General features: G+C 48.6%; 1 protein-coding gene across 3 annotated transcripts in view; it reads right to left on the bottom strand.

Annotated features, from left to right (window-relative positions):
- Positions 1 to 25400, bottom strand: part of CCM2 (CCM2 scaffold protein) — a 61197-nt gene that overhangs the window by 30424 nt on the left and 5373 nt on the right. The window contains exon 1 of one of the 3 annotated variants that reach the window (XM_038755631.1): positions 9724 to 9824. The exons of the other annotated variants lie outside the window; for them this stretch is intronic. Coding sequence (XP_038611559.1) covers positions 9724 to 9726 — 3 coding nt within the window. The 5' untranslated portion in view covers positions 9727 to 9824. Of the gene's footprint in view, positions 1 to 9723; positions 9825 to 25400 lie in introns of those variants that run through there. 3 annotated transcript variants of the gene reach the window in all.

Below are 25400 nucleotides of genomic sequence, written 5' to 3'. Positions count from 1 at the left end.
GAGGGAGGGCAGGCACTGAAACCCCGCTTTCCAGGTGAGGAAACTGCAGCCCAGAGAAGTGAAGCGACCCGCCCGAGGTCACCCAGCAGATAGGCCCGGAGTGGCAGATAATAATAATAATAATCCTCTAGACTGTAATAATAATAATAATGACGGCATTTATTAAGTGCTTACTATGTGCAAAGCACTGTTTTAAGCGCTGGGGAGGTTACAAGTTGATCAGGTTGATCCCACGGGGGGCTCACAGTTTTAATCCCCATTTTCCAGATGAGGGAACTGAGGCCCAGAGAAGTGAAGCGACCCGCCCAAGGTCACCCAGCAGATAGGCCCGGAGTGGCAGATAATAATAATCCTCTAGACTGTAATAATAATAATAATGACGGCATTTATTACGTGCTTACTATGTGCAAAGCACTGTTTTAAGCACTGGGGAGGTTACAAGGTGATCAGGTTGTCCCACAGGGGGCTCACAGTTTTAATCCCCATTTTCCAGATGAGGGAACTGAGGCCCAGGGAAGTGAAGTGACTTGCCCAAAGTCACACAGCTGACAATTGGCGGAGCTGGGATACGAACTCATGACCTCCGACTCCAAAGCCCATGCCCTTTCCACTGAGTCACACCGCTTCTCTGGATTAGACAGGATTAGAATCCGGGCCCGGGCTTTTTCCACACAACCGTGCTGCTTCCCAGCCTGGAAAGGGAGACCTTTCAGTTTGTGATTCCACTTAAAACAGTCAGTTTCTCTCTCATTCCCTTTTTTTCCTCTCTCTTTCTCACACACACACACACACGCGGTTTGGCCCTCGACTCAATTTGCACCAACCAGCGGGAAAGAGGCCCAGGGTGCCCGGGAGTCCAGCTGTTTCAAATCTGCTGCTTAGCTCGCTGGGCCCGTCCTCCGCCGAGTTCAAGAGGACAAGGGGGACTGACTCCGTTTCAGACGCTCTCCCTCTGGGTTGTCCGGAATTTCTGGGGCATTTTGTGCGGGAACGCCGCCGGGCCTCGGCGCTAACATTCATTCAATCGTATTTATTGAGCGCTTACTGTGTGCAGAGCACTGTACTAAGTGCTTAACCACCACCTCCCTTTTCGGGCCCAGGTTCCGCTCAGCTGCACGGATCTCGGCTCTGGAAACTCGGGAATTCGGATGGGTGACAACCTCCGGACTCGTTCCGGGTGAGCGACGACTGGACTTTTTGGGGTCGAGGGCCGGAGCCCCCATTTCCGCCTGGTCTGAATCTGCTGGAGGTCAGTTTTTACCAGGATACGGCGAGCCCACTGTTGGGTAGGGACTGTCTCTATATGTTGCCAATTTGTACTTCCCAAGCGCTTAGTACAGTGCTCTGCACATAGTAAGCGCTCAATAAATACGATTGATGATGATGAAAGGGAACGGAGCTCCACACGGAAGCACTTTCGAAGGTCTGAGTTCGAGTCATTTTTCTGGTAGCTTGTGTTGTGCGTTTAACTCCTCCTGAGCAGGGGGCCTTGGGCAGTTGCTTCATTGACGGGTTGCCTAGCACGGTGGGTAGAGCCCGGGCCTGGGCATCAGAAAGTCATGGGTTCTAATCCTGGCTCCGCCACTTGCCTGCTGTGTGACCTCGGGCAAGTCACTTCACTTCTCTGGGCCTCTGTTACCTCCTCTGTAAAATGGGGACTGAGACCGCAAGCCCCACGAGGGACAGAGACTGTGTCCAACCCGATTTGCTTGTATCCACCCCAGCGCTCAGTACAGTGCCTGGCACGTAGTAATAATAATAATAATGTTGGTATTTGTAAAGCGCTTACTATGTGCCAAGCACTGTTCTAAGCGCTGGAAGTGCTTAACAAATACCATAATTATTATTCACTCATTCAATCGTATTTACTGAGCGCTTTTACTGTGTGCAGAGCACTGTACTAAGTGCTTGGAAAGTACAATTCAGTAAAGTTAATCACGTTAATCATCAATCGTATTTATTGAGCGCTTACTGTGTGCAGAGCACTGTACTAAGCGCTTGGGAAGTCCAAGTTGGCAACATATAGAGACAGTCCCTACCCAACAGTGGGCTCACAGTCTAAAAGTTAGTTACCTAATACGTGTTCATCAAGTTGTACATAGTTCTTGTCCCACATGAGGTTGTCAAAGTAGAAAGGGGAGCAGGGAGGGACTCCCCATTTTACAGCTGAAGAAACTGAGGCACAGAGAAGTTAACTCGAGGAAAACCCCCGAGGAAATAACCTGAGGAAAACACGGGCTGCTGTTGTTTATAATGTAATGAACAGAGTAATCATGGCTTTATTTTTGGAAATGCTACTTAAGTAGAAGAAAAAAAGAAGACGGAGGATCCAGAGAAACCGCTTGCCCAGAAATGACATATTGAGGTCACACGGAAGCCAAATCGTTTTTCCCGGCCTTCGCGAAGTTACAGGCTAAGTGAGGAGAGCATCCTGCTGGCCACGGGCTCTCCACTGCCGCTCCTGAAGCCGGCCCTTGGGCTTCCAAGACGGTGCCGTGTGCCAGCACGCCGGCTGAATCCAAGAGAATGACGTCTGCTCCCAGGATCAGCAGTTCCAGGGAGGAAATGCCTTCTGTCTCCAGAGGAGGGGAGGGAAATGGGGAGGGGGACAGGAGAGCCAAAGAACAGAGAGTGCGAAGTAGGAACTCACATTCTCGCTCTCCTGAGGGCACTAGCTCACGGAAAATCTCATCTGGACTTTGACAGAACTAGGACTACAGTGGGGAAAAAAAAATTATGCCGGAGATAAGGAAGGATCCTAAACCCAGGTGATCCCATGTACTTGCAGTGGAAAAAATTATCGGGTCGTAGTCAAGTACTCTGAGGTGCTGCTACTGGGGTAAGATGCTCTTTATTCCGGTCTTGGGGGCCCCTATCGATACGGTGGGGCTTAACCCAATTTTAAGGTCTTTTGGGGCACTATCGATCTATTAATCGGATCTCCTGAGTGGTGTTCTTCATTTGGTCGCGGAGAAGACCGTCCCTTAGAGCCCCAGGGTCACAAGGCAAGGAGGGGCAGAGCCAGGACCGGAATTAATGAGCTGTTGGTTTTCATCACCAACATTATCACTACCAGATGTATTTATTGAGCACTTACCATGTGCAAAGAGTACAATAGTTGGTAGACCCGTTCCCCACCCACAAGAAGCCCCAGGCAGCCGACCCCCAGAGTGAAGGGGGCTTGGGATTCCCTCAGCACCCCGCTGGCCTGGGAACCGATCGATCCTCTGGGGCCCCAACCGCTGACCCAATCCCGTCACGTTCGGGTTTTGTGTGGGCAATCCCGGGCACCACACTTTGGGCAGAAGGATTCCCTCAGCATCCCGCTAGCCTGGGAACCGGTCGATCCTCCGGGGCCCCAATCACTGACCCAATCCCATCACGTTTGGGTTTTATGTGGGCAATCCCGGGCTTTGGGCAGAGAGTCAGGCCAGGCAGAAAATGGTTGAGGACACCGGTATGCTCCTTGTTATGCTGTCAATCAATCAATCATATTTACTGAGTGCTTACTATGTGCAGAGCACTGTACTAAGCACTTGGGAAGTACAAATTGGCAACATATAGAGACAGTCCCTACCCAACATTGGGCTCACAGTCCTCTCCCAAGCCCGGCCTCTTCCCACCAGGCCACACAGCCTCTCAGCACGAGTGCTCTTGGTACAGTGCTCTGCACACAGTAAGCGCTCAATAAATACAACTGAATGAATGAGTGCTTTGTATCGCGCCTCCCACTCAGTGGAGGACCACCCCTCGATAGCTCCCACCAACAGGATGCCTTTTTTTGGTTCCTTGGGCCCCAAATTCACGAGAAGCTTCCCGCGCCGCCCACTTCCACTCGTGCCTCTACCGCCAAGCCCGAGGGGATTCCAGGGTGACCAGCGTGGATCGGTCCACTGACAGTCCGGAAATGAAATCCTGCCTCCGCGCTGTCGGCCTGATGCTGGATAGGGAGAGAGCTGGCCGCTCCGAATAAAAAAACAACCCAAAAGCATCAGCTGCGGCCACTCAAAGGGGAGCGGTGGAAGTGAACGGAGAGGGCGGAGAAGGATTCCCCGGGATCCACTCCGGGATCTCCGTTTTTTTCAGCCCGCAAAGACTCCCGGAGGCCCCGGATCCACAGCGACCCCAATATCCTTGTTTTCATGTTTAAAGTCTCCCTGCCCATTCCTTGCTAGGCTCCAATTTCCTCTCCAGCAGTGGGGAAGGAATTTTCCCTGGCTGCTATTTTTAGAAAAGCCCTGTTGTTTCTTCATCCAAACAAAAGATTCCTACCGCTGAACGGCCCTTCTTTTTCCCCACGGCCTTCGCTCTTCCCGTTTGCGATCCGTGTGGATGTGTGCGTTTGTGTATGGCGGGCAGGGGAGGGCAGCGGGCACAGAGGGAACTAGAGCTGGGTCTTCTAAAACCAAGTGGGCATCGCTTCCGCTGCCCGACCGGTGACCTCCTCTGGCATTCCCTGCTAAGAGAAATGAGCCACAACCCATACGTAATGTCTGTTCATAATGGAAGCTAAAATCAATCAATCAATCGTATTTATTGAGCGCTTACTGTGTGCACAGCACTGTACTAAGTGCTTGGGAAGTACAAGTTGGCAACATATAGAGACAGTCCCTACCCAACAGTGGGCTCACATATCTGATGTCAGTCGCCTACGTTACTGCAGATTTACAAATCAAAGCTTAGTCTACCCCAGGCTTCAGGAGCTCTGTCCCCCAAAGTCTGGAGCCAGAGGTGGTGGGTTCTAATCCCGCCTCTTGTCAGCTGTGTGACTTGGGACAAGTCACCTAACTTCTCTGTGTCTCGGTTGCCCCATCTGTAAAATGGGGATGAAAAGTGTGAGCCCCCCGTGGGACAACTTGATGACCCTGTATCTCCCCCGGCACTAAGAACGGTGCTCGGCACATAGGAAGCGCTTAGCAAATACCATTATTATTATTTGCCATCAGAAGGAAAAGATAAGTCGGTGTACCTCTGCCCTTCGCTCTCTATCAAACTGCTACCATGCTGATCTGGGCGCTCCTACCCCACCTCGATGACTGCGTCCGCCTCCTCGCTGACCTCTCGGCCTTCTGTCGCTCCCCTCTCCAGTCCGGGCTTCACTTTGCCACCCGGATCGTTTTTTCCCCAAAATCATGTCTCCGCACTCCTCAGAAACTTCCAGGGGTTGCCCTCTGCATGAACTCCTCACCCTTGGCTTCAAGGCTGTCCATCCCCTCGCCCCCTCCTACCTCCCCTCCCTTCTGTCCTTCTCCAGCCCGGCCCGCACCCTCCGCTCCTCTGTCGCTAATTTCCTCACCGTTAGGCCTCGTTCTCGCCCGTCCCGCCGTTGACCCCCAGCCCACGTCATCCCCCTGGCCTGGAATGCCCTCCCTCCGCACATAAACAAATAAATAGAATAATAGATACAAACATATATACATATATACAGGTGCTGTGGGGAGGGGAAAGAGGTAAGGCTGGGGGGCGAGGAAGGAGGGGGCTCAGTGTGGGAAGGCCTCTTGGAGGAGGTGAGCTCTCAGTATGGCCTTGAAGGGAGGAAGAGAGCTAGCTTTCCCCTCCCCACAGCACCTGTATATATGTATATATGTTTGTATATATTTATTGTTCTATTTATTTATTTATTTATTTATTTATTTGTACATGCTTATTCTATTAATTTTATTTTGTTAATATGTTTGGTTTTGTTCTCTGTCTCCCCCTTCTAGACTGTGAGCCCACTGTTGGGTAGGGACCGTCTCTACATGTTGCCAACTTGGACTTCCCAAGCGCTCAGTACAGTGCTCTGCACACAGTAAGCGCTCAATAAATACGACTGAATGAGTGAATGAATGAAAAACCGAACCCCCTTACCGTCGCTGGCTTTAAAGCACTCGATCGGCTCGCCCCCCTCCCACCCTAGCTGACTTCTTTCCTACAGCCCAGCCCACCTCCGATGCCAATGGTCTTCCCATGCCCACCTCCTCACTGAACCTCAGTCTCGTCTATCTTGCCCACGTCCTCCCGCTGGCCTGGAAGTCCCTCCTCCTTCATATCCGCCTGAGCACCTTCAAAGCCTCATTAAAATCCCATCTCCTCCGAGAGGCCTTCCCGGACTATTTATTACTCTATTTATTTATTTTACTTGTACATATCTATTCTATTTATTTTATTTTGTTAGTATGTTTGGTTTTGTTCTCTGTCTCCCCCTTTTAGACTGTGAGCCCACTGTTGGGTAGGGACTGTATATGTTGCCAACTTGTACTTCCCAAGCGCTTAGTACAGTGTTCTGCACACAGTAAGCGCTCAATAAATACAATTGATTGATTGATTGATTATCAAAGCCTCGGTAAAATCCCATCTCCTCCGAGAGGCCTTCCCTGACTCCGTCCTCATTTCCCTTATTTCCCTTCCTCCCTTTCCCTTCTTGCGTCACCCTGGCAGTTGGATCTGTGCCCTCTAAGCGCTCAATATTCTGCCTAAAACCAAACGAACCAGCCTACGGGCCTGCTGCAAGCCACTAACCAAAAAGAGAAGCAGTTTCTTGGGGGCCAGGGGAAAAAGGTGAAGACGAGAAGCAGCGTGGCCTGGTGGAAATCAATCAATCAATCGTATTTATTGAGCGCTTACTATGTGCAGAGCATAGTGGTGGAAAGAGCCTGGACCTGGGGATCAGAGGACCTGGGTTCTAATCCCTACTCTGCCATCCATCTGCTGTTTGGGCGGCCCTTTCCCCTTCTCAGGGGCTCTGGTCCCCTCATCTGTAAAACGGGGACTTGAACTGAGCCCTGCACGAGACAAGGACTGAATTCAAACACACGATCTTGTTGTAATGGAAGCCTAGACTGTGAGCCCGCTGTTGGGTAGGGACCGTCTCTATATGCTGCCAACTTGTACTTCCCAAGCGCTTAGTACAGTGCTCTGCACACAGTAAGCGCTCAATAAATACGACTGAATGAATGAGTGAATAATGGACAGAGCACTGGCCTGGGAATCGGAAGGTCACGGGTTCTAATCCCAGCTCTGCCATTTGTCTGCTGTGTGACCTTGGGCAAGTCACTTCACTTCTCTATGCCTCAGTTCCCTCATCTGTAAAATGGGGATGAAGACTGTGAGCCCCCCATGGGACAATCTGATCACTTGTATCCTCCCCAGTGCTTAGAACAGTGCTTTGCACATAGTAAGCACTTCACAAATGCCATTATTATTATTATTATTACTAAGCGCTTGGGAGACTACAACACTATAACAGACACATTCCTCACCCACAACCATTTACAGTCTAGAGCAACCGGGTAATCCATCAGTAGTATTTTTTGAGCACTGTACACTGTACTAAGCACTTGGACGGGTACAATACAATACCAGAATGCACATATTCCCCGCTCACAACGACTAACGGCCTCGGGGGGAAACGGTGGAGAGACGAAAAGGGAAGAATGAACAGCAACGAGAGGCGGGGCGATAACCCTGCAGCCTTCCAAGCAAAACACAGAATTCCCATAGCACAATTTCAAGAAAACAGCTTCTCCGTACACCCTCCACGCGAAATCCCGGAATAAGACGGAGGAGAACTTCAAAACGGGGACTACGGAGGCTGATCAACGACACCCCAATCTGCAGGGCCCCCCACCTCCTATTTCGTGTCATTCAAAATAAAACCGCGGTAATGGCAATTTTTCCATAAACTGACCAGGAGAATCTTAGGTCTTTGGATTGTCTCTTCTCCGGGACTCGCTTCCTGGCAACGTTGGAACAGAAATGGGTTTTGTGAGCTAAAGGGCTCAATTAAAGAAAAGGGAAATGGGCAGGTCATTCTTTAAGACAATAATAACTGTGGGACATGTTAAGCCCTTACTATGTGCCAGGTGCTGTTCAAAGCCGTGGGGTGGATACAGACAAACTGGGTCCACATGGGGCTCACAGCCTTAATCCCCATTTTACAGATGAGGGAACTGAGGCCCAGAGAAGTGAAGCGACTTGCCCAAGATCCCACAGCAGACAAGTGGAGGAGCCGGAATTAGGACCCAGGTCCTTCTGACTCCACTGGAATATGCTGCTTCCAAAGAATTAATAAATGATGTTGATCAGAAATAGTTTCCACCTTCTCTGAGGGGGCGGTAAGACCTGAGATCATCATCATCAATCGTATTTATTGAGCACTTACTATGTGCAGAGCACTGTACTAAGCGCTTGGGAAAGTACAAATTGGCAATGAGGCGTGGCCTGGTGGAAAGAGCCCCATCCTGGGAGTCTGAGAACCTGGGTTCTAATCCCGGTCCTGCCGCTTCCTTGCTTTGCGACCTTGGGCAAGGTAATCAATCAATCGATGGTATTAATTGAGCGCTTACTGTGTGCATGACACTGTACTAAGCGCTTGGGAGAGGCCAATACAACAGAGTTAGCAGACACAGTCCCTGCCCACAATGAGCTTCCAGTCTAAAGGGGGAGACAGATTTCAATATAAATACTGTGTGCCTCAGATTCTTCACCTGTAAAATGGGGATTCACTACCTGCCCAACGCTTAGTACAGTTTCCTGGCAAATGGTAAGCGTCTAACAGATACCACTCAAAAACCACCCAAAACACAATGAAAAATACACCCCCCCACCCCCCAAATCTTAAAACCAGAAGCATGACATGAAGGAAAAACTAAACCACCAAACTGGAGGTCAATACCCTCGGAAGGCACATCACCAAATAATAATAATTATGGTATTTGTTAAGCGCTTAGTATGTGGCAGGCACTGTACTAAGCGCTGAAATGTCATCTCCTTTCTCTGGCCTAAACAGCACAGGAAGCCATGCTTCAGACCAGCCAGGTGATCCACGAACAGTATTTACTGAGTGCTTGCTGTGCGCGGAGCACTGTACTAAGCGCTTGGGAGAGGACAATACAACACTATAAAACACACATTCCCCGCCCACAGTGATGTGTAGTCAGAACAGCCGGGTAATCCAACAGTGGTATTTAATGCATGCTTACTGTGCGCAGAACACTGTACTAAGCGCTTGGGAGAGTACAACACTGTAACAGACACATTGCCTGCCCACAACAATTTACAGTCGGGTCATCCATCAGTGACACTTATTGAGCGCTTGCTGTACGCCGAGCACTGGACTAAGCACTGTGAAGCAACATGGCTCAATGGAAAGAGCCCGGGCTTGGGAGTCAGAGGTCATGGGTTCAAATCCCAGCTCCGCCAAGCTGTGTGACCTTGGGCAAGTCCCTTCACTTCTCTGTGCCTCAGTGAACTCATCTGTAAAATGGGGATGAAGACTGCAAGCCCCCCGTGGGACAACCTGATCACCTTGTATCCTCCCCAGCGCTTAGAACAGTGCTTTGCACATAGTAAGTGCTTCACAAATGCCATCATTATTATTATTATTATTACTAAGCGCTTGGGAGAGTACAACACTATAACAGACACATTCCTCGCCCACAACCATTTCCAGTCTAGAGCAGCCGGGTAATCCATCAGTGGTATTTTTTGAGCGCTGTACAATGTACTAAGCACTTGGACGAGTACAACACCAGAACACACATATTCCCTGCTCACAACAACGTAGGGCCTAGAGCAGCTGGGTAGACCCTAAATGGTATTTATTGAGCGCCTGCTGTGCTCAGAGCACTGTACTAAGCGCTTGGGAGAGGACAAGAGGACACCATCTGATTCGGAAGCCACCCCCGCCCCATCCCAGAAGCCGAGCGCGAGCCAAGAGACGCAGCCCTCAGTTCCACGTACCATGGCAGGGATCTGGACGGCCCGCAGTCGGCTGCCATGCCGGGAATCTCCTCCTTGGGCCAGGCTTTGTTCCTCGTTTATCCCCGAGGAGGTGGGGGTGCATCCTACAGCCCTGCCGCGGGCCCACCCCCGGACCCCTCCAATGACCAGACCCCTCCCGCTGCCTGTTTGTACCAAAGGGGAGGAAAAGGGAAAAAGGAAAACGCCTTTCCCGGGAACTGTCCTTTCTATTCAGCTTTTAAATCCTCCCTGTGTCTTAAACAGGATTTGGAGAAGGGGGGGGAGGAAAATAAAAAGCCATTTTTCCAACTCCACCCTGATGGCCCCGAGAAAGGAAACCGAGCTGCAGCTGAGATAAAGGATCCTGGGAACTGTGGCTGGGGCCCGCCGACCACTGTCTGAGCCTCTTTTCTGGAGGTTTAAAACATGTAAAATTCAAACACTTTAAAGCAAATGCTCCCTTTAAAGCTCCTTTTTTTTAAAAAAAAAATGGTATGTTAAGCACTTACTATGTGCCAGGCACTGTTCTAAGCGCTTGGGGAGCGAGAATCCAGGTCCACCTGTCTCCCAGGCCCGGGCTCTGGCTGCATCTCAGACTTGCCCGAGGTCACCCGGGAGGCCGATGGCAGAGCTGGGCTCTAGAATCAGTAATAATAATAATAATGATGGCATTTATTAAGCGCTTACTATGTGCAAAGCACTGTTCTAAGCGCTGGGGAGGTTACAAGGTGATCAGGTTGTCCCACAAGGGGCTCACAGTCTTAAGGCCCTACTGAGAGCTCACCTCCCCCAGGAGGCCTTCCCAGACTGAGCCCCTTCCTTCCTCTCCCCCTCGTCCCCCTCTCCATCCCCCCATCTTACCTCCTTCCCTTCCCCACAGCACCTGTATATATGTTTGTACATATTTATTACTCTATTTATTTATTTATCTTAACTGTACATTTCTATTCTATTTATTTTATTTTGTTAGTATGTTTGGTTTTGTTCTCTATCTCCCCCTTTTAGACTGTGAGCCCACTGTTGGGTAGGGACTGTCTTTATATGTTGCCAACTTGTACTTCCCAAGCGCTTAGTACAGTGCTCTGCACACAGTAAGCGCTCAATAAATACGATTGATTGATTGATGAATCTCCATTTTACAGACGAGGGGACTGAGGCACAGAGAAGTGAAGCGACTTGCCCAAAGTCACACAGCTGACAGTTAGCGGAGCCGGGATTTGAACCCCTGACCTCTGACTCCAAAGCCCGGGCTCTTTCCACTGAGCCACGCTGCTTCTCTAATCTTACAGTAGACTGCAAGCTCCTTGGGGGCAGGGACTGTGTCTGTTTATTGTTGTATTGTCCTCTCATCATCAATCGTATTTATTGAGCGCTTACTGTGTGCAGAGCACTGTACTAAGCGCTTGGGAAGTCCAAGTTGGCAACATATAGAGACAGTCCCTACCCAACAGTGGACTCACAGTCTAAAATGGGGAGGTGCTCAGTACAGTGTTTGGCACACAGTAAGGGCTCGATGAATCCCAACGGAATGACTCCGAACCTTCTGACCGGGACTGGGGAATCCAGCCCCAGAACGAACGGCGACGCTTCACACCTCCGTCACTCTCTCGGCTTAACGGGAATGGTGACGGGGACATAGAAAACCGGCGTGATTAATGCCAGGAATGGCCAGGGTCTTTGGAGTCCAGTAGATGCGTTTTTCCGCTTACTCCAGTGGGTGTGTGGCAGGAATTGGCTTTTGTGGGGAAGCCAGCTGAAGGGGAGTAACCATTTCCTTTACAGTCAAAGAAACCAACCAAAAATAAAAAACACCCCAAAACTGGAGACTGGGAGGTAAGACCAGTGATATGGATAGAGTATGGGCCGATGCCTGCGTTCGAATCCTGGCTCCGCCACTTGTCTGCCGTGGGACCCTGGACAAGTCACTTCACTCCTCTGGGCCTCAGTTACCTCAGCTGTAAAATGGGGATTGAGACGGTCAGCCCCGCGTGGGACAACACGATTTGCCGGTATCCACCTCGGTGCTTAGTACAGTGCCTGGCACACAGCAAGTGCTTCGTAAATACCATAATTATTATTATCCTTCGGATCGCTTGTAGGGAGCGGGAAGCTCTTTGAGGGCAGGGAACAGGTTCCTGAGATACTCTCTCTAGACTGTAAACTCGTCCTCTAGACTGTCAGCTCGTTGTGGGCAGGGAATGTGTCTGTTTCATTCATTCATTCAATCGTATTTATTGAGCGCCTACTGTGTGCAGAACACTGTACTAAGCGCTTGGGAAGTACAAGTTGGCAACATATAGAGACGGTCCCTACCCAACAGTGGGCTCACAGTCTAGACCCTCAGTCCCACCTAACTCCTTCCACACACAGACACGGTCCCTACCCAACAACGGGTATTTATTGTTATACTGTCCTCTCCCAAGCGCTTAGTACAGTACTCTGCATGCGGTAAGTGCTCAGAGAATGCCACTGAACTGAGGGAACGCTGCACATTTTCTAAAACAATAAAATGAGGAGCCACCAGCTTTGGCCAAGAAGCAGAAAGGAAGGCCTGCGGTTGCTAAATGTTGGCAAGTGTCGGGGCCAGGAAGAGCCCGGGGGGCAAGGAAGAGTGGCTAAGGAAAGACAATGATGCTAGTTATTTTTTTAAAACGGTATTTGTTAAACGCTTACTACATGACAAGCACTGTATTGAGCACTGGGGTGGACACAGGCTACTCAGGTTAGACTCAGTCCCTGCCCTACATGGGGGTCCCAGCCTACAGGCCAAGATGGCAAGCGGCGATCGTGCTCTGTTTTAGATCGGAAACAGAAACCGACGTGTACAAATTGCTTAAATACCATAATAATTATTATTATAATAATTACAATAATTATGGTGTCCGTTAAGCGCTCACTCTGTGCGGCGCGCCATTCTAAGCCCAGGGGAAGACCTGAGTTGTTCAGGTTGGACACAGAGAGGAGGGAGGACAAGTCTTGAATCCCCATTTTCCAGATGATGAAAGGGAGACCCAGAGAAGGGAAGTGACTTGCCCAAGGTCACACAGCCAGGGATTAGAACCCAGGTCTTTTGGCCTCCAGGCTTGGGCTATTTCCACTAGGCTCTTTCCACGTTGCTTCTGGGGGAAGGGGAGGGAAAATCTGAAAAAGAAATGAAGGGGCTGAGTGGGAGTCGGGGTTGGGGGAGACAGAAGGGAGGATTGATAGTCCACAGTAAACTAGTAGCCTACATCTGAGAAAGTTTTAATAAAAATAACAATTATGGTGTTTGTTAAGTGCTTACTTTGTGCCAGGCACTGTACTAAGTGTACAAGCACAACAGGTTGGACCCACATGGGGCTCACAGTCTCAATCCCCATTTTACAGATGAGGTAACTGAGGCCCAGAGAAGTGAAGTGCCTTGCCCAAGGTCACACAGCAGATAAGTAGTGGAGCCGGGATTAGAACTCACGACCTTCTAACTCCCAGGGCCATGCTGACTGAGGTCCACATCAGAGGCGTCTTCAAAAACCCAACTCAACCTAGGTTGTTTTTTGGGGGTTGCTATCATTGCTGTTATTGCCTCCCAAACTTTGTAAATCACTGGGACGATTTCGGGCTTGCATTAAAACAGCAACGAAAAAAGTCACTGCCCCCAGAGCTCCCTTCTCAGTTTGTAGAGAGGCAGGCGGCTTCTGCTGTAAAAAGAAAAAAGAAAAAGAAAACTCCCCTCCTTTGATTTACCGTCTGTAGCTTTCCCTTTCCGCCAAGGACGAGCTGACTACACTTTGACCCCGGAGCCCCGGGGATAAACCAGCGCACAAAATCCCTTCCCTTCCTGACCGGCCTTCCTGCCAAAAATACAGAAGTTTACATCAAAAGATTCCGCAGCTCCCTCGGCGGGCTGTAGTTACGCTCATCCCAAAGAGGGGGGGAAAAAAAGGAAAATGTGGAAGCAGCTGGCTTGTTCTGGGAGCCAAAGGGATGTAAGACGACGCTGCCAGGGCCGGCCTAGGGCAGGAAGCCTCTGAGGATGGAGGCGCCTGGATTTTGCTCCGATTTGGCCCTTGGGCGTACCCTGCCCCTGCCCAAGCAGGATCCATCGCTGACCAGAGCTCTGCGATCAATCAATCAATCATATTTATTGAGCGCTTACTATGTGCAGAGCACTGTACTAAGCACTTGGGAAGTACAAATTGGCAACATATAGAGACAGTCCCTACCCAACATTGGGCTCACAGTCTAAAAGATCACCAGACAATCACCACTGCCCCGAAGAAGCAGCGGGGCCCGGTGGAAACAGGCCCGGCCGGGTGGGGCAACAAGGACCTGGGTTCTGCTCTTGGCTCCGCCACTTAGCTGTGTGACTTTGGGCAAGTCACTTCACCTCTCTGTGCCTCAGTTACCTCATCTGGAAAATGGGAATTAAGACCGTGAGCTCCACGTGGGACAACCTGATTCCCTTGTACCCCCGCAGAGCTTACAACAGTGCTTGACACATAGTAAACACTTAAATACCATCATTATTATTTAAAGTTGAAAGGTACGCAATGCCTTGTATCTGGGGAACTAGAAAGCCCTGATTTTCCCAAACCCTAGAAAGTAGGCCCGTACTAATAAATGCTGGAGGAGGAAGAGGGAAGATTTCCACCTCACTGCCTCTTTGCCATTTTAACTGAACCATCCTACATAGGTTGGCACAAGAGTTCTTCAGATATTAGATCTCCATAACAACCGGATCAATCAACCTATGGGTACTTACCGGGTGCGTACTGTGCACGGAGCACTGTACTGAATGCTTGGAAGAGTACAACTCAACAGAGTTGGTACACACATTCCCTCCCCACAACAAGCTCACAGACTAGAGGGGGAGGCCGACATCTGTATAAATAATTTATGGATATGTACATAAGTGCTGAGGGGCTAGGGAGCAGTGCATGAATACCAATGCCCAGAGGGCCAAGATTCACGAGCAAAACTGGCAGCTAAATAATTTTCCCACATCACAGAACTGAAATACAGCATTTCAGACATTGCCAAAAACTCCAAGGCTGAAAAAACTCCCACCTAAAGTCCATGCGTTGGTTCAAACGGTGGAATTTTTTGTTTGTTTTAAATCAAAACTAAAATCTCCTCGTGGTTAGTCTGCTTAACCATTAGGGTTATTAGTGTATATGTCTATAATTCTATTTATCTATTGTGATGCTATTAATGCCTGTCTACTTGTTTTGTTCTCTGTCTCCCCCTTCTAGACTGAGTCCGTTGTTGGGTAGGGACTGTCTCTATTGCCAAACTGTACCTTCCAAGCGCTTAGTACAGTGCTCTGCACACCGTAAGCTCTCAATAAATACAACTGAATGAATGAATGAATTTTTCTAAGGACATTCAGGAGACCGCACTCCCAAACATACATTCAAACACATTTTTCCCGGTTTTTCGGAAGTGAGCAAACAGGCATTTGGTGGTAACACAGTAAGCGCTCAAAAAATACGAATGAATGAAGACTTCAAAACCCTGCGTACATATGTCACAGAGTCCCGTACTAATCGCTTGGAAGAGGACGATATAAAAAGAATAGGCATAAACTATCCCGGTTCACGAAGACTCTCATAAGGCGGAAGAGAGAGTTCTGGAGAAGAGGCACCCCCAAAACTTGCAGGCATCACCTCCTTATGGTTCTCATGAAATTGGGCACTGAGAAATCATTTCCAACCCTTTATTCATTCATTCGATCATATTTACTGAGCGCTTACTGTGCGCAGAACACTGTATTAATAATAATAATAATAATAATAATAATAATAATGGCATTTGTTAAGCGCTTACTATGTGCCAAGTGCTGGGGGAGATACAAGGTAATCAGGTTGTCCCATGTGGGGCTGACAGTCAGCACTTGGGAGAGGACAATAGAGCAATAAACAGACACGGTTCCCTGCCCACAATGAGCTTACAGTCTAGAGGGAGAGACATTAATATAAATAAATGACAGATATGGACATAAAAGTGGTGTGGGACTGGGAGGGAGGCTGAATAAAGGGAGAGAGTCAGGGTGATGAGGAAGGGAGTGGGAGGAGGAGAAAGGAGGGCTTAGGCAGGGAAAGCCTCTTGGAGGAGACGGGCCTTCAATAAGGCTTTGAAAAGGGGGAGAGTCACTGTCGGAAATGAGAGCATCCCACGCCAATTGCAAAGTAAACCATTAAGGCAGAAACTTCATCCTATAGGTACTAGATTCACACTAGGTAAAAAAAAATCAAGAGGGTTGATGGGCAGAGGGCTGGGAGAGGGTATTTGTCAAGCACTTACTAAGTGCAAATCACTGTTCTAAGCACCGGGGTAGATACAAATTTATCAGGTTGGACACAGTCCCTGTCCCACCTGGGGCTCAAAGTCCAAGCAGGAGGGAGAACAGGCTTGGAATCCCCATTTTACAGCTGAGGGAGCTGAGGCCCAGAGAAGGGAAGTGACTTGGCCAAATTCACCAAGCTGACGAGTGGTGGAGTCAGGATTTGAACTCAGCTCTTCAGACTCCCAGCCCCAGACTCTTTCCACTAGGCTTGCCCCGGCCCTCCCTCCACAGGTGGTAAGCCCAGGGGGCCCAAGGGCACGAGGGCTGCTAGTGAGAGAAATAGTGCTTGGCACCTGGTAAGCGCTTAACAAAAGCCACCATAATTATTTTTCAGACTCCCAATCACCTTCCTAAAAATGAAGCGGAGGCTGGGCCGATATTTGGATCGTATTCTCCCTAGCGTTCAGTACAGTGCTCTGCCCAAAGTAGGCACTCAATAAATCCCATCGATTGGCCGAAGAAGCAGATTCCCCCAAGTACCTGGAGGTCTTGATAGCAGAATCGTCAAGCAATTCAGAACTGAGGCCTAGACCAAACTTATTTATATTTTAAACATATATTATTTATATTAAATACTATAGGCTCTAGACTGTGAGCTCGTTGCGGGCAGGGAATGTGTCTACCCACTCGGTGGTACTGTAGTCTTCCAAGCGCTTAGTCAGTGCTCTGCACACGGCAAGCGCTCAATAAATACGACTGAATGAATGAACTCCATTGTACTGGACTCTCCCAAGTGCTCAGTACAGCTCTCTGTACACAGGAAGTGCTCAGTAAATGCCACCGATCGATCGACTGATTCTAGTCCCGTTTCTGCCTGTAGCTGGTTTAACATTTAACCCTCACTGTACCTCGTTCTCGCCCATCCCACCGTCGACCCCCGGCCCACATCCTTCCCCTGGCCCAGAATGCCCTCCTTCCGCCCATCCGCCAAGCTAGCTCTCTTCCTCCCTTCAAAGCCCTACTTCAAGATCACCTCCTCCAAGAGGCCTTCCCAGACTGAGTCCCCCTTTTCCTCTCCTCCTCCCCATCCCCGCCACCCTACCTCCTTCCCCTCCCCACAGCACCTGGATATATGTTTGTACAGATTTATTACTCTATTTCACTTGTACATATTTACTATTCTATTTCTTTTGTTAGTGATGCGCATCTAGCTTTAATTCTATTTATTCTGATGACTTGACACCTGTCCACGTATTGTTTTGTCATCTGTCTCCCCCTTGTAGACTCTGAGCCCACTCTTCTAGACTGTGAGCCCACTGTTGGGTAGGGACCGTCTCTATATGTTGCCAACTTGTACTTCCCAAGCGCTTAGTATAGTGCTCTGCACACAGTAAGCGCTCAATAAATACGATTGAATGAATGAATGAATGAATGAGCCCACTGATGGGGAAGGACCGTCTCTATATGTTGCCAACTTGTACTTCCCAAGCGCTTAATACAGTGCTCTGCACACAGTAAGTGCTCAATAAATACGATTGAATGAAGGAATGAATAACGTGGATGAAGATCACCGGGGGGCTTCGCTCCCCTCGCCCACTACCTTCCTTGCCCGCCCGGGGGGGTCGCGACTGGCGGGCAGAAGAGAGTGCCCAAGGACGCTAGGCAAACCACTGGCACTAAAAATCCAAAACCAAAGCCTCAGTAGGAGTTCTTGGGCCTTCAGCATCATAAAGAATAATAATAATAATAATAATGGCACTTATCAAGCGCTTACTATGGGGAAAGCACTGTTTTAAGCGCTGGGCTCTCTTCTAAGAGCTGGGATGATGAAGTCTTAAACGGAGGCCCCCGGGAGACGTTTTTCCATCACTTCCCCAGGTATGACTCAAAAAGGCTCATCTCCAAGGAAGCGTTTCCACTTCTGACCGCTTTCGTTGCCCAGCCTTAACCGAAGGACAACAGGCTCCAAATACACATTCGCCTCAGCGCCGGTTTAATCGGGGAATAAAAAAATGGGGCGGCGGGCGATTTGTCTTGGAGCATTCGGAAAGCGTTCTACACACAATGGGAAAGAAAATTTCCAAAAGGAATAGGCCATTTCCTTCCAGCTTTTCCACTGCAGAACTTGACATAATCGCTCCCAAGTATTTAGGCCAGGGTAATACTTCGTTCGCCTCGATTTTCTCACGGCTGCTGAGAATTGGGAAGTGATGACACCAGTAAGCGCTCAATAAATACAATCGAATGAATGAACAACAGACCCCCACCCTATGATGCAGCTCCAGGATACTTTAGCAGAAGAGCATCTTACCTTATACCCCCTGGGTAAGGAGGAAGAACCCCAGAAATGGATAGCTTCTGTAAATGGTGGTCATAAGCATCCCCCCACCCCCTGCATGAATTGATCAATCCATACTATTTACTGAGCGCTAACTGGGCGCCAGACTGAGCGCTTAGGAGAATCCAACACAACAGGGGTGGTTGACACAGTTCCCTGCCCACAACGAGCTTACAGTCTGAAGTCAGTGAGCATCTCGCTCACTCCTCTAATCCATCTCTCTGGCGTAAAACTCCCCAGTAACGTATTTTGCCTCCTCGAGGACAAACCTCCTCAGCGCTTTACATCTGATTGGGGACGGAATTAAATCAGCACAAGGTTCAGATGATGCCACCCGCTCCTGGGGAATCAGTCGTTTCATTCATTCAGTCATATTTATTGAGTGCTTACTGTGTGCAGAGCACTGTACTAAGCGCTTCCTAACTGCTTACTGCTTTGGAAAAAAAAAAACTCTTTGGTTACCAAAAAACCAACTTTAAACCTTGCCCACAAGCACGACTGATATTTCATAACAAAAGCAATGAGGTCATTTTAAGGTGGCTATCAAATATTTGCGACTAATAGGCTTAAGGGCATACGCTCTTATTTGGGGTTTTATTATAACCACTTGTCTTTTGTCTGACACGTTCGACCATACACGGTATCCAGCGGACTTCTTTCGGCAAAGGAGGGAAGAGGATAATAACTTAATAAATAAATACAATTGAATGAATGATAAACTAGAGGCTACGCAGGGAGTTTTTCTTCTGAGGCGTTTTTGAAATCCTTCATGCAAACCGAAGTTAACGGAGGGGAACAAAAAAAACCATTTTGCATTTCAATATTAAGTGCAGTAACTTTCAACTTGGAACCCCGGGTGATAAAGTTCATGCTCCTTTTCAAGAAACCATCGTTTTCTTCCCCAAGGAGTTGCCTGAAGTCAATTTCAAAACCTTTAAATTACACACATGACCTTACCATCCACCCGTAACTATTTTACAAAAACAACAACAAAAAAAACCCCGTCTTTGGCAACACCAGTTTCTCAGGTACATCAGACACTGGTATATGTTGCCAATTTGTACTTCCCAAGCGCTTAGTACAGTGCTCTGCACATAGTAAGCGCTCAATAAATACGATTGATGATGATGATGATGATCAGACCAAAACCAGATGACAACCATAATCAGATACTCATTTCTCCCTGAATTTTCAGATTGGGACTGTTTTACTAGCCTGAAATGAAGCGTTCTGAGATCAACACTTCAAAACACTTGTTGAAAGCAACAACAGCAAAACATCGACAACTTGTACTTCCCAAGTGCTTAATACAATGCTCTGCACACAGTAAGCGCTCAGTAAATACGACTGAATGAATGAATCGGCTTTACACAGTTAATATCGAAGAATGGTATTTACAAATACCAACATTATTATTATTATTACTGAGCACTTATGGTGGGCAGGGCACTGGACTAAAGCGCTTGGGGGAGGACAACGCGACAGAGTGGGTAGACACGTTCCTTGTCCACAACGAGCTTAGGGGGTCAACATTTTGAAGGGTCGCCTACCTCTACTAGACTCTCTCCAGTGTTCAATACAGTGTCCTTGCATATAGTAGGTGCTCGGTAAATACCAATGAGGGATCGAGTCTCCGCCTTCCCCTCTAAATCCGGGAGTCTCAGAACTGATACTAATAATTAGCTAGTGCTTAACAAATGCCACAATTATTGTTACATGCCAAGCACTTTACCACACAATAGGCTAAAGACAGGATATCTGGCCTGACCCCAATGAGGCTCGCAGTCTAGGAGGGAGAACAGGTACTGAATCCCCATTTTACACATAAGGTCACTGAGCCACAGAGGAGTGAAGTGACTTGGCCAAGGTCACACAGCAAGCTACGAGCAGGGCCGGTCTTCGGACCCTTAAGCCTGGCTCTCTCCTCTAGGCCGTGCTGCTTCTCAACAGAACCAGCCCCTTTCATTCTCCAAATCCCCATGCACACCTGCCCTAGTTCATTCATTCATTCGGCACCTAATGTGTGCAAAACCCTCTACTACACGGTTAAGAGAGGACAACGTAACAATAAACAGACACAGCCCCTGCCCTAGTAGCAACAAGGCTCAATGACAGGAATCTCACTCAACTGCTCTATCCGAAACTTCAACCAATATTATGCCAATTGGTGAAAAGTTACCTTTACAGAGCGAGGATACGTTTAGTTCATTCATTCATTCAATCGTATTTATTGAGCGCTTAATGTGTGTAAAGTGCTTGGGAAGTACAAATCGGCAACAAATAGTGGACTTGCCAGGAAGAGGGGAATTCAGAGGATTTGTCCAGCCAGACAGGGGGCTCTCTCCAAAATTACATCAGCCACTCTCCGCTTCCTCCCCTGCTTAAGGAACCCTTACTCCCGGAAAGCCCAAATCCGCTCATCCGAATCTCTGGAGCCTCGGCAAGCCGGCAACTGAGGGGTAAATCGAAGAATGCTATTTACAAATACAAACGTTATTATTATTATTATTATTACTGAGCACTTATGGTGGGCAGGGCACCTGCGTGGGGGAAGACAACACGACAGAGTGGGTAGAAGCATTCCTTGTCCACAACGAGCTTAGGGGGTCAATATTTTGAAGGGTCGCCTACCTCTACTATACTCTCTCCAGTCTACCAAAATAGAAAGCCAAAGTCCTGTCTTCCTGCAGGGCCCACGGGAGGGGAAGATATTAATCCCGAACATTTCAGACCCATCATCCATTGTCTTCTTTCCTAGCACAGCCACACAAATAATTGCCTTTATAGATCAGTCTCACTTGGGGAAAAAAAAACAAAACCACATTACATCATGGGGGATTTGACAGCTAAGCAAAGAACTTCTCTCTCCCTTTTATCTTTTTTTGAAAAGCTTCCTGGGAAGGAGAAGAGGAAGCTGCCTGGCCTGGTGGCTAGAGACTGGACCTGGGTTCTGATCCTGGCTCTGCCACTTGTCTGCTGTGGGATTTTGGGCAAGTCACAACTTCTCTGTGCCTCAGGTTACCTCAACTGTAAAATGGGGATTAAGATGGTGAGTCCCCGTGGGACACGGACTGTGTCCAAGCTAATTAGCTTGTTGGCACTTAGAAATGGGAATTAAAGTGGGGATTAAATCCCTGTTCTCCCTCCTACTTAGACTGTTAGCCCCATGAGGGACAGGGACCGTGTCTGACTGAATTAACTCATACCTACCCCAGCGCTTAGAACAGTGTCAGACACATAAGCACTTAAATACCACTGTTAAATTCATTCATTCAATCGTATTTACTGAGCGCTTACTGTGTGCACAGCACTGTACTAAGCACTTGGGAAGTACAAGTTGGCAACATATAAAGACGGTCCCTACCAAAAAACAGGCTAGAAGGGGGAGACAGACAACAAAACATGTAGACAGGTGTCAGTCGTCAGAACAAACAGAATTAAAGCTATATGCACATCATTAACTAAATAAATAGAATAGTAAATATGTACAAATAAAATAGAGTAATAAATCTGTACAAATATATATACAAGATTCTTTACTGGCCAAGGGGTAAGTCTGCTTTTCTCAGAGGAGTTGGGACTTCCTAGAAAGATGAGAAAGAGGGAGTACTAATAGTATTTATCACACACTTACAGTGTGCAGGGCACTTTTCTAAGCGCTGGGAGAGAATATCCAGGGTGGGAATTGGACTAGGTCCCTGTTCTCAAGGGGGTTCGGGGGGGGGGGGGGGGGGGGGGGGCAGTGGTCCCAAGGCATGGAATGATGAAACTCCGAATAGCTGTTGGTGGTAATGGCCTCATGGTGGGAAGGCTGGGAGAGGGAAGAACACTGGGATATAGGAAAAAAGGGGGCGGGATCAGACTCCCCGCAGCCTAGATATGGCAGTGATGGCACCGGAATTTCCACAACGGTTCACTGCGTCACATAGAAACAGATGCTTAAATAATAAGAAGCACTGTGGCCTGTTAGAAACAGCCCGGGCCTGGAATCAATCAATCGTATTTATTGAGCGCTTACTGTGTGCAGAGCACTGTACTAGGTGCTTAGTACATAAGGAAGCCACAAGGACCTGGGTTCTAACCCCAGCTCTGCCATTAATAATAGTAATAATAATGATGGTATTTGTTAAGCGCTTACTATGTGCAAAGCACTGTTCTAAGCCCTTGGAGAGGTGACAAGGTGATCAGGTTGTACCATGGGGGGCTCACACTTTTAATCCCCATTTTACAGATGAGGTCATTGAGGCACAGAGAAGTGAAGTGACTTGCCCAGAGTCACCCAGCTGACAGTTGGTGGAGCCGGGATTTGAACCCATGACCTCTGACTCCAAAGCCCGGGCTCTTTCCACTGAGCCACGCTGCTTCTCCAGTCTGCTGGGTGACCTCAGGCGAGACACTCTGCTTCTCTGGGCCTCGGTTCCACTGCCTATAAAATGGGGATTCAGACTGTGAATCCCACATGGGACAGGGACTCTGTCCGATCTGATATCTTGAGCGTTTAGTACAGTGTTGGCACACAGTGAGAGCTTACCAAATACTAAAAAAAAAGCAAGAAAAAAACACATCGGGGGGAACGAAATCTCTGGACTGCGGAGAAGGTACCGAGTGGATTTACGGATTTGGCCACCCGAGGGATTGAAAGCCTTCAAACGATCGATGGTATTTATCGTGCGCCGGGCACTGCATTAAGCGGTTGGCGGAGTAGACTGGAGTGGGCAGACAGGAACTGCGCCCGCCTCGGTGGCTCAGACTAGAGAGACGAAGGCTGACGGGGGAATGGATCGCATTTCCGCTCGCATCCGGACCCGTAGCAAGCTCTAGCACCCGGCACATTTTCAGGAGGCTCCGGCCCACTCACTCTGTCGCCGGGGCTGGCGGTCACACTGGACCCAGCTGGAGACCCTGGGCATCTGGAATGCCCCTCGAGTCTCGGAGACCCGTGGGGGACTATCCAATCCGACTGGATTGTACTTACCCCGGCGATCAGCACGTAGTAAGCGCTTAACAAGTACCACACTTATTAGTTTCCGAGCCTCACTTGGGTAAGGAGTGTGGCAGACGGCAACAAAGGAGGGCGAAAATCCTTCAATCCCCAACAGCTTGGGGAGTGGAGGGAGAACTGAAAAAGGGGAATGGAGAGGAAAGCAGGGAGATTAGGGGCAAATGAAAGAGTCGCAGGTTAGGATAAAGAGCTCCAATGGGGGGAAAAAGAAGATATTTAGGTTAAATGTTAGGTATTATGTGGAGCAGCCCGGGCCTGGGAGTTGGAGGACCCAGATTCTAATCCTGCTCTGCCGCCTGCCTGCTGTGGGACCTTGGGCCAGTCGCTTCACTTTCCTGGGCCTCAGTTTCCTCACCTGGAAAATGGGGATTAAGACTGTGAGCCCCATGTGGGGCAGGGATAGTGTCCAACACGATTTGCTTGTATCCATCCGAATGCTTAGTAAAGCGCCTGGCACGTAGTAAGCGCTTAACAAATACCACAGTTATTATTACTACGGGAATCGGCAGGCGCAGGTTCTAATCCCGGCTCTGCCGTTAGCTTGCTGTGTGACCTCGGGCCAGTCGCTTCGCTTTCCTGTGCCTCGGTTTCCTCAACTGTTATATGGAGATGAGGTTCCTGTTCTTCCACCTACTTAGAACGAGAGCCCCGTGTGGGATAGAGACCGTGTCCGACCTAATTATCTTGGATCTACCCCAAAGTTTGGCACGTATTAAGATTGAAAAAACCATTATTGTTCTTCAACCAGGGCAGTTTCCAAGGGAAGATTAATCATTGGGGTATTTGAATGCTTATTGTGTGTACAGCACTGGACTAAGCACTTGCGCTGTCCTAAGCATTCATATACATTTAAAGCAGCATTGCCTAATGGATAGAGCATGGACGCCGGAGTCAGAAGGACCTGGGTTCTAATTCTGCTCCACATGTCTGCTGTGTGACTTTGGGCAAGTCACTTCACTTCCTCTGTGCCTCAGTTCTCTCATCTGCAAAGGGGGATTAAGACTGTGAGCCCCATGAGGGACAGAGACTGTATCCACCCTGATTAGACTGTGAGCCCACTGTTGGGTAGGGACTGTCTCTATATGTTGCCAACTTGGACTTCCCAAGCGCTTGGTACAGTGCTCTGCACACAGTAAGCGCTCAATAAATACGACTGATTGATTGATTAGATAGTATCTAACCCAGCACTTAGAACACTGACTGGAACAAAGTAAGGGCTTAAATACCACTAAAAACTGGGGAAAAGAAAATTAGCATGTATGTATCCCAGTGCTTTAGTACAGCACCTGGTATATAGTAAGCACTTAATACCAAAAACACCACTAGAATCCCAACTATATTGTTATAGTGTACTCTCCTAAGCGCTTAGTACAATGCTCTGCACACAGTAAGCCCTCAATAAGATTGACTCAAGAATCTCCTATGGCGCCTAACTGAATTTCACCATTTCCATTTCTGCTTCTGTTTCTTTCCTTATGCTCCCAAGTCAGGGTTTCTTTGCTTTCACCTCACTAACCTCCCTCTTCCCCCCTCGGAATTTCTTTTAAGGTCCGGCTCCTCCACTCGGATGCCCGCTCTTCCCCAACTTGGCTGTCTCCTGCTTCGACGAAGCTCGTCGTGCACGACAGGAATCCCAGGCCCCGTGAAACGGAACCTAGTTTTCCCTCGGTCGCTTGGTTTGAAATGTCCATGGGCTTCACCGGAGGGGAGAGTGGAGTCAGGGAAGGGATGAATTAGATTGTCACTGAGGCTCCCTGAGCTCTATATTTACATACTTCTACGAGAAAGCAAATTGCAGTTTGCCAAGAAATTAAATGGATTTAATGAAAGCGAAATTAAGGATTTCAAATGTTTCTTAAAGGAGTCGATTCAAAATGGAACTAGCTGTGAAGGAGTGATAACCGTATCAGTCTAAGGTAGAATGAGAAGCAGCGTGGCCTGGTGGAAGGTGGAAGAGCCCAGGACATGGAGTCCAAGGACTTGGGTTCTAATCCTGGCTCTGCCACGAGTCTGTTGTGTGACCTGGGGCAAGTCACTTCACTTCTCTGTGCCTCAGTTGCCTCATCTGTAAA

The sequence above is a fragment of the Tachyglossus aculeatus genome, chromosome 13 (assembly GCF_015852505.1).
Source record: "Tachyglossus aculeatus isolate mTacAcu1 chromosome 13, mTacAcu1.pri, whole genome shotgun sequence".
NCBI classification, from domain to species: Eukaryota; Metazoa; Chordata; class Mammalia; order Monotremata; family Tachyglossidae; genus Tachyglossus; species Tachyglossus aculeatus.
This window is presented reverse-complemented; position numbering and strand designations above follow the sequence as displayed.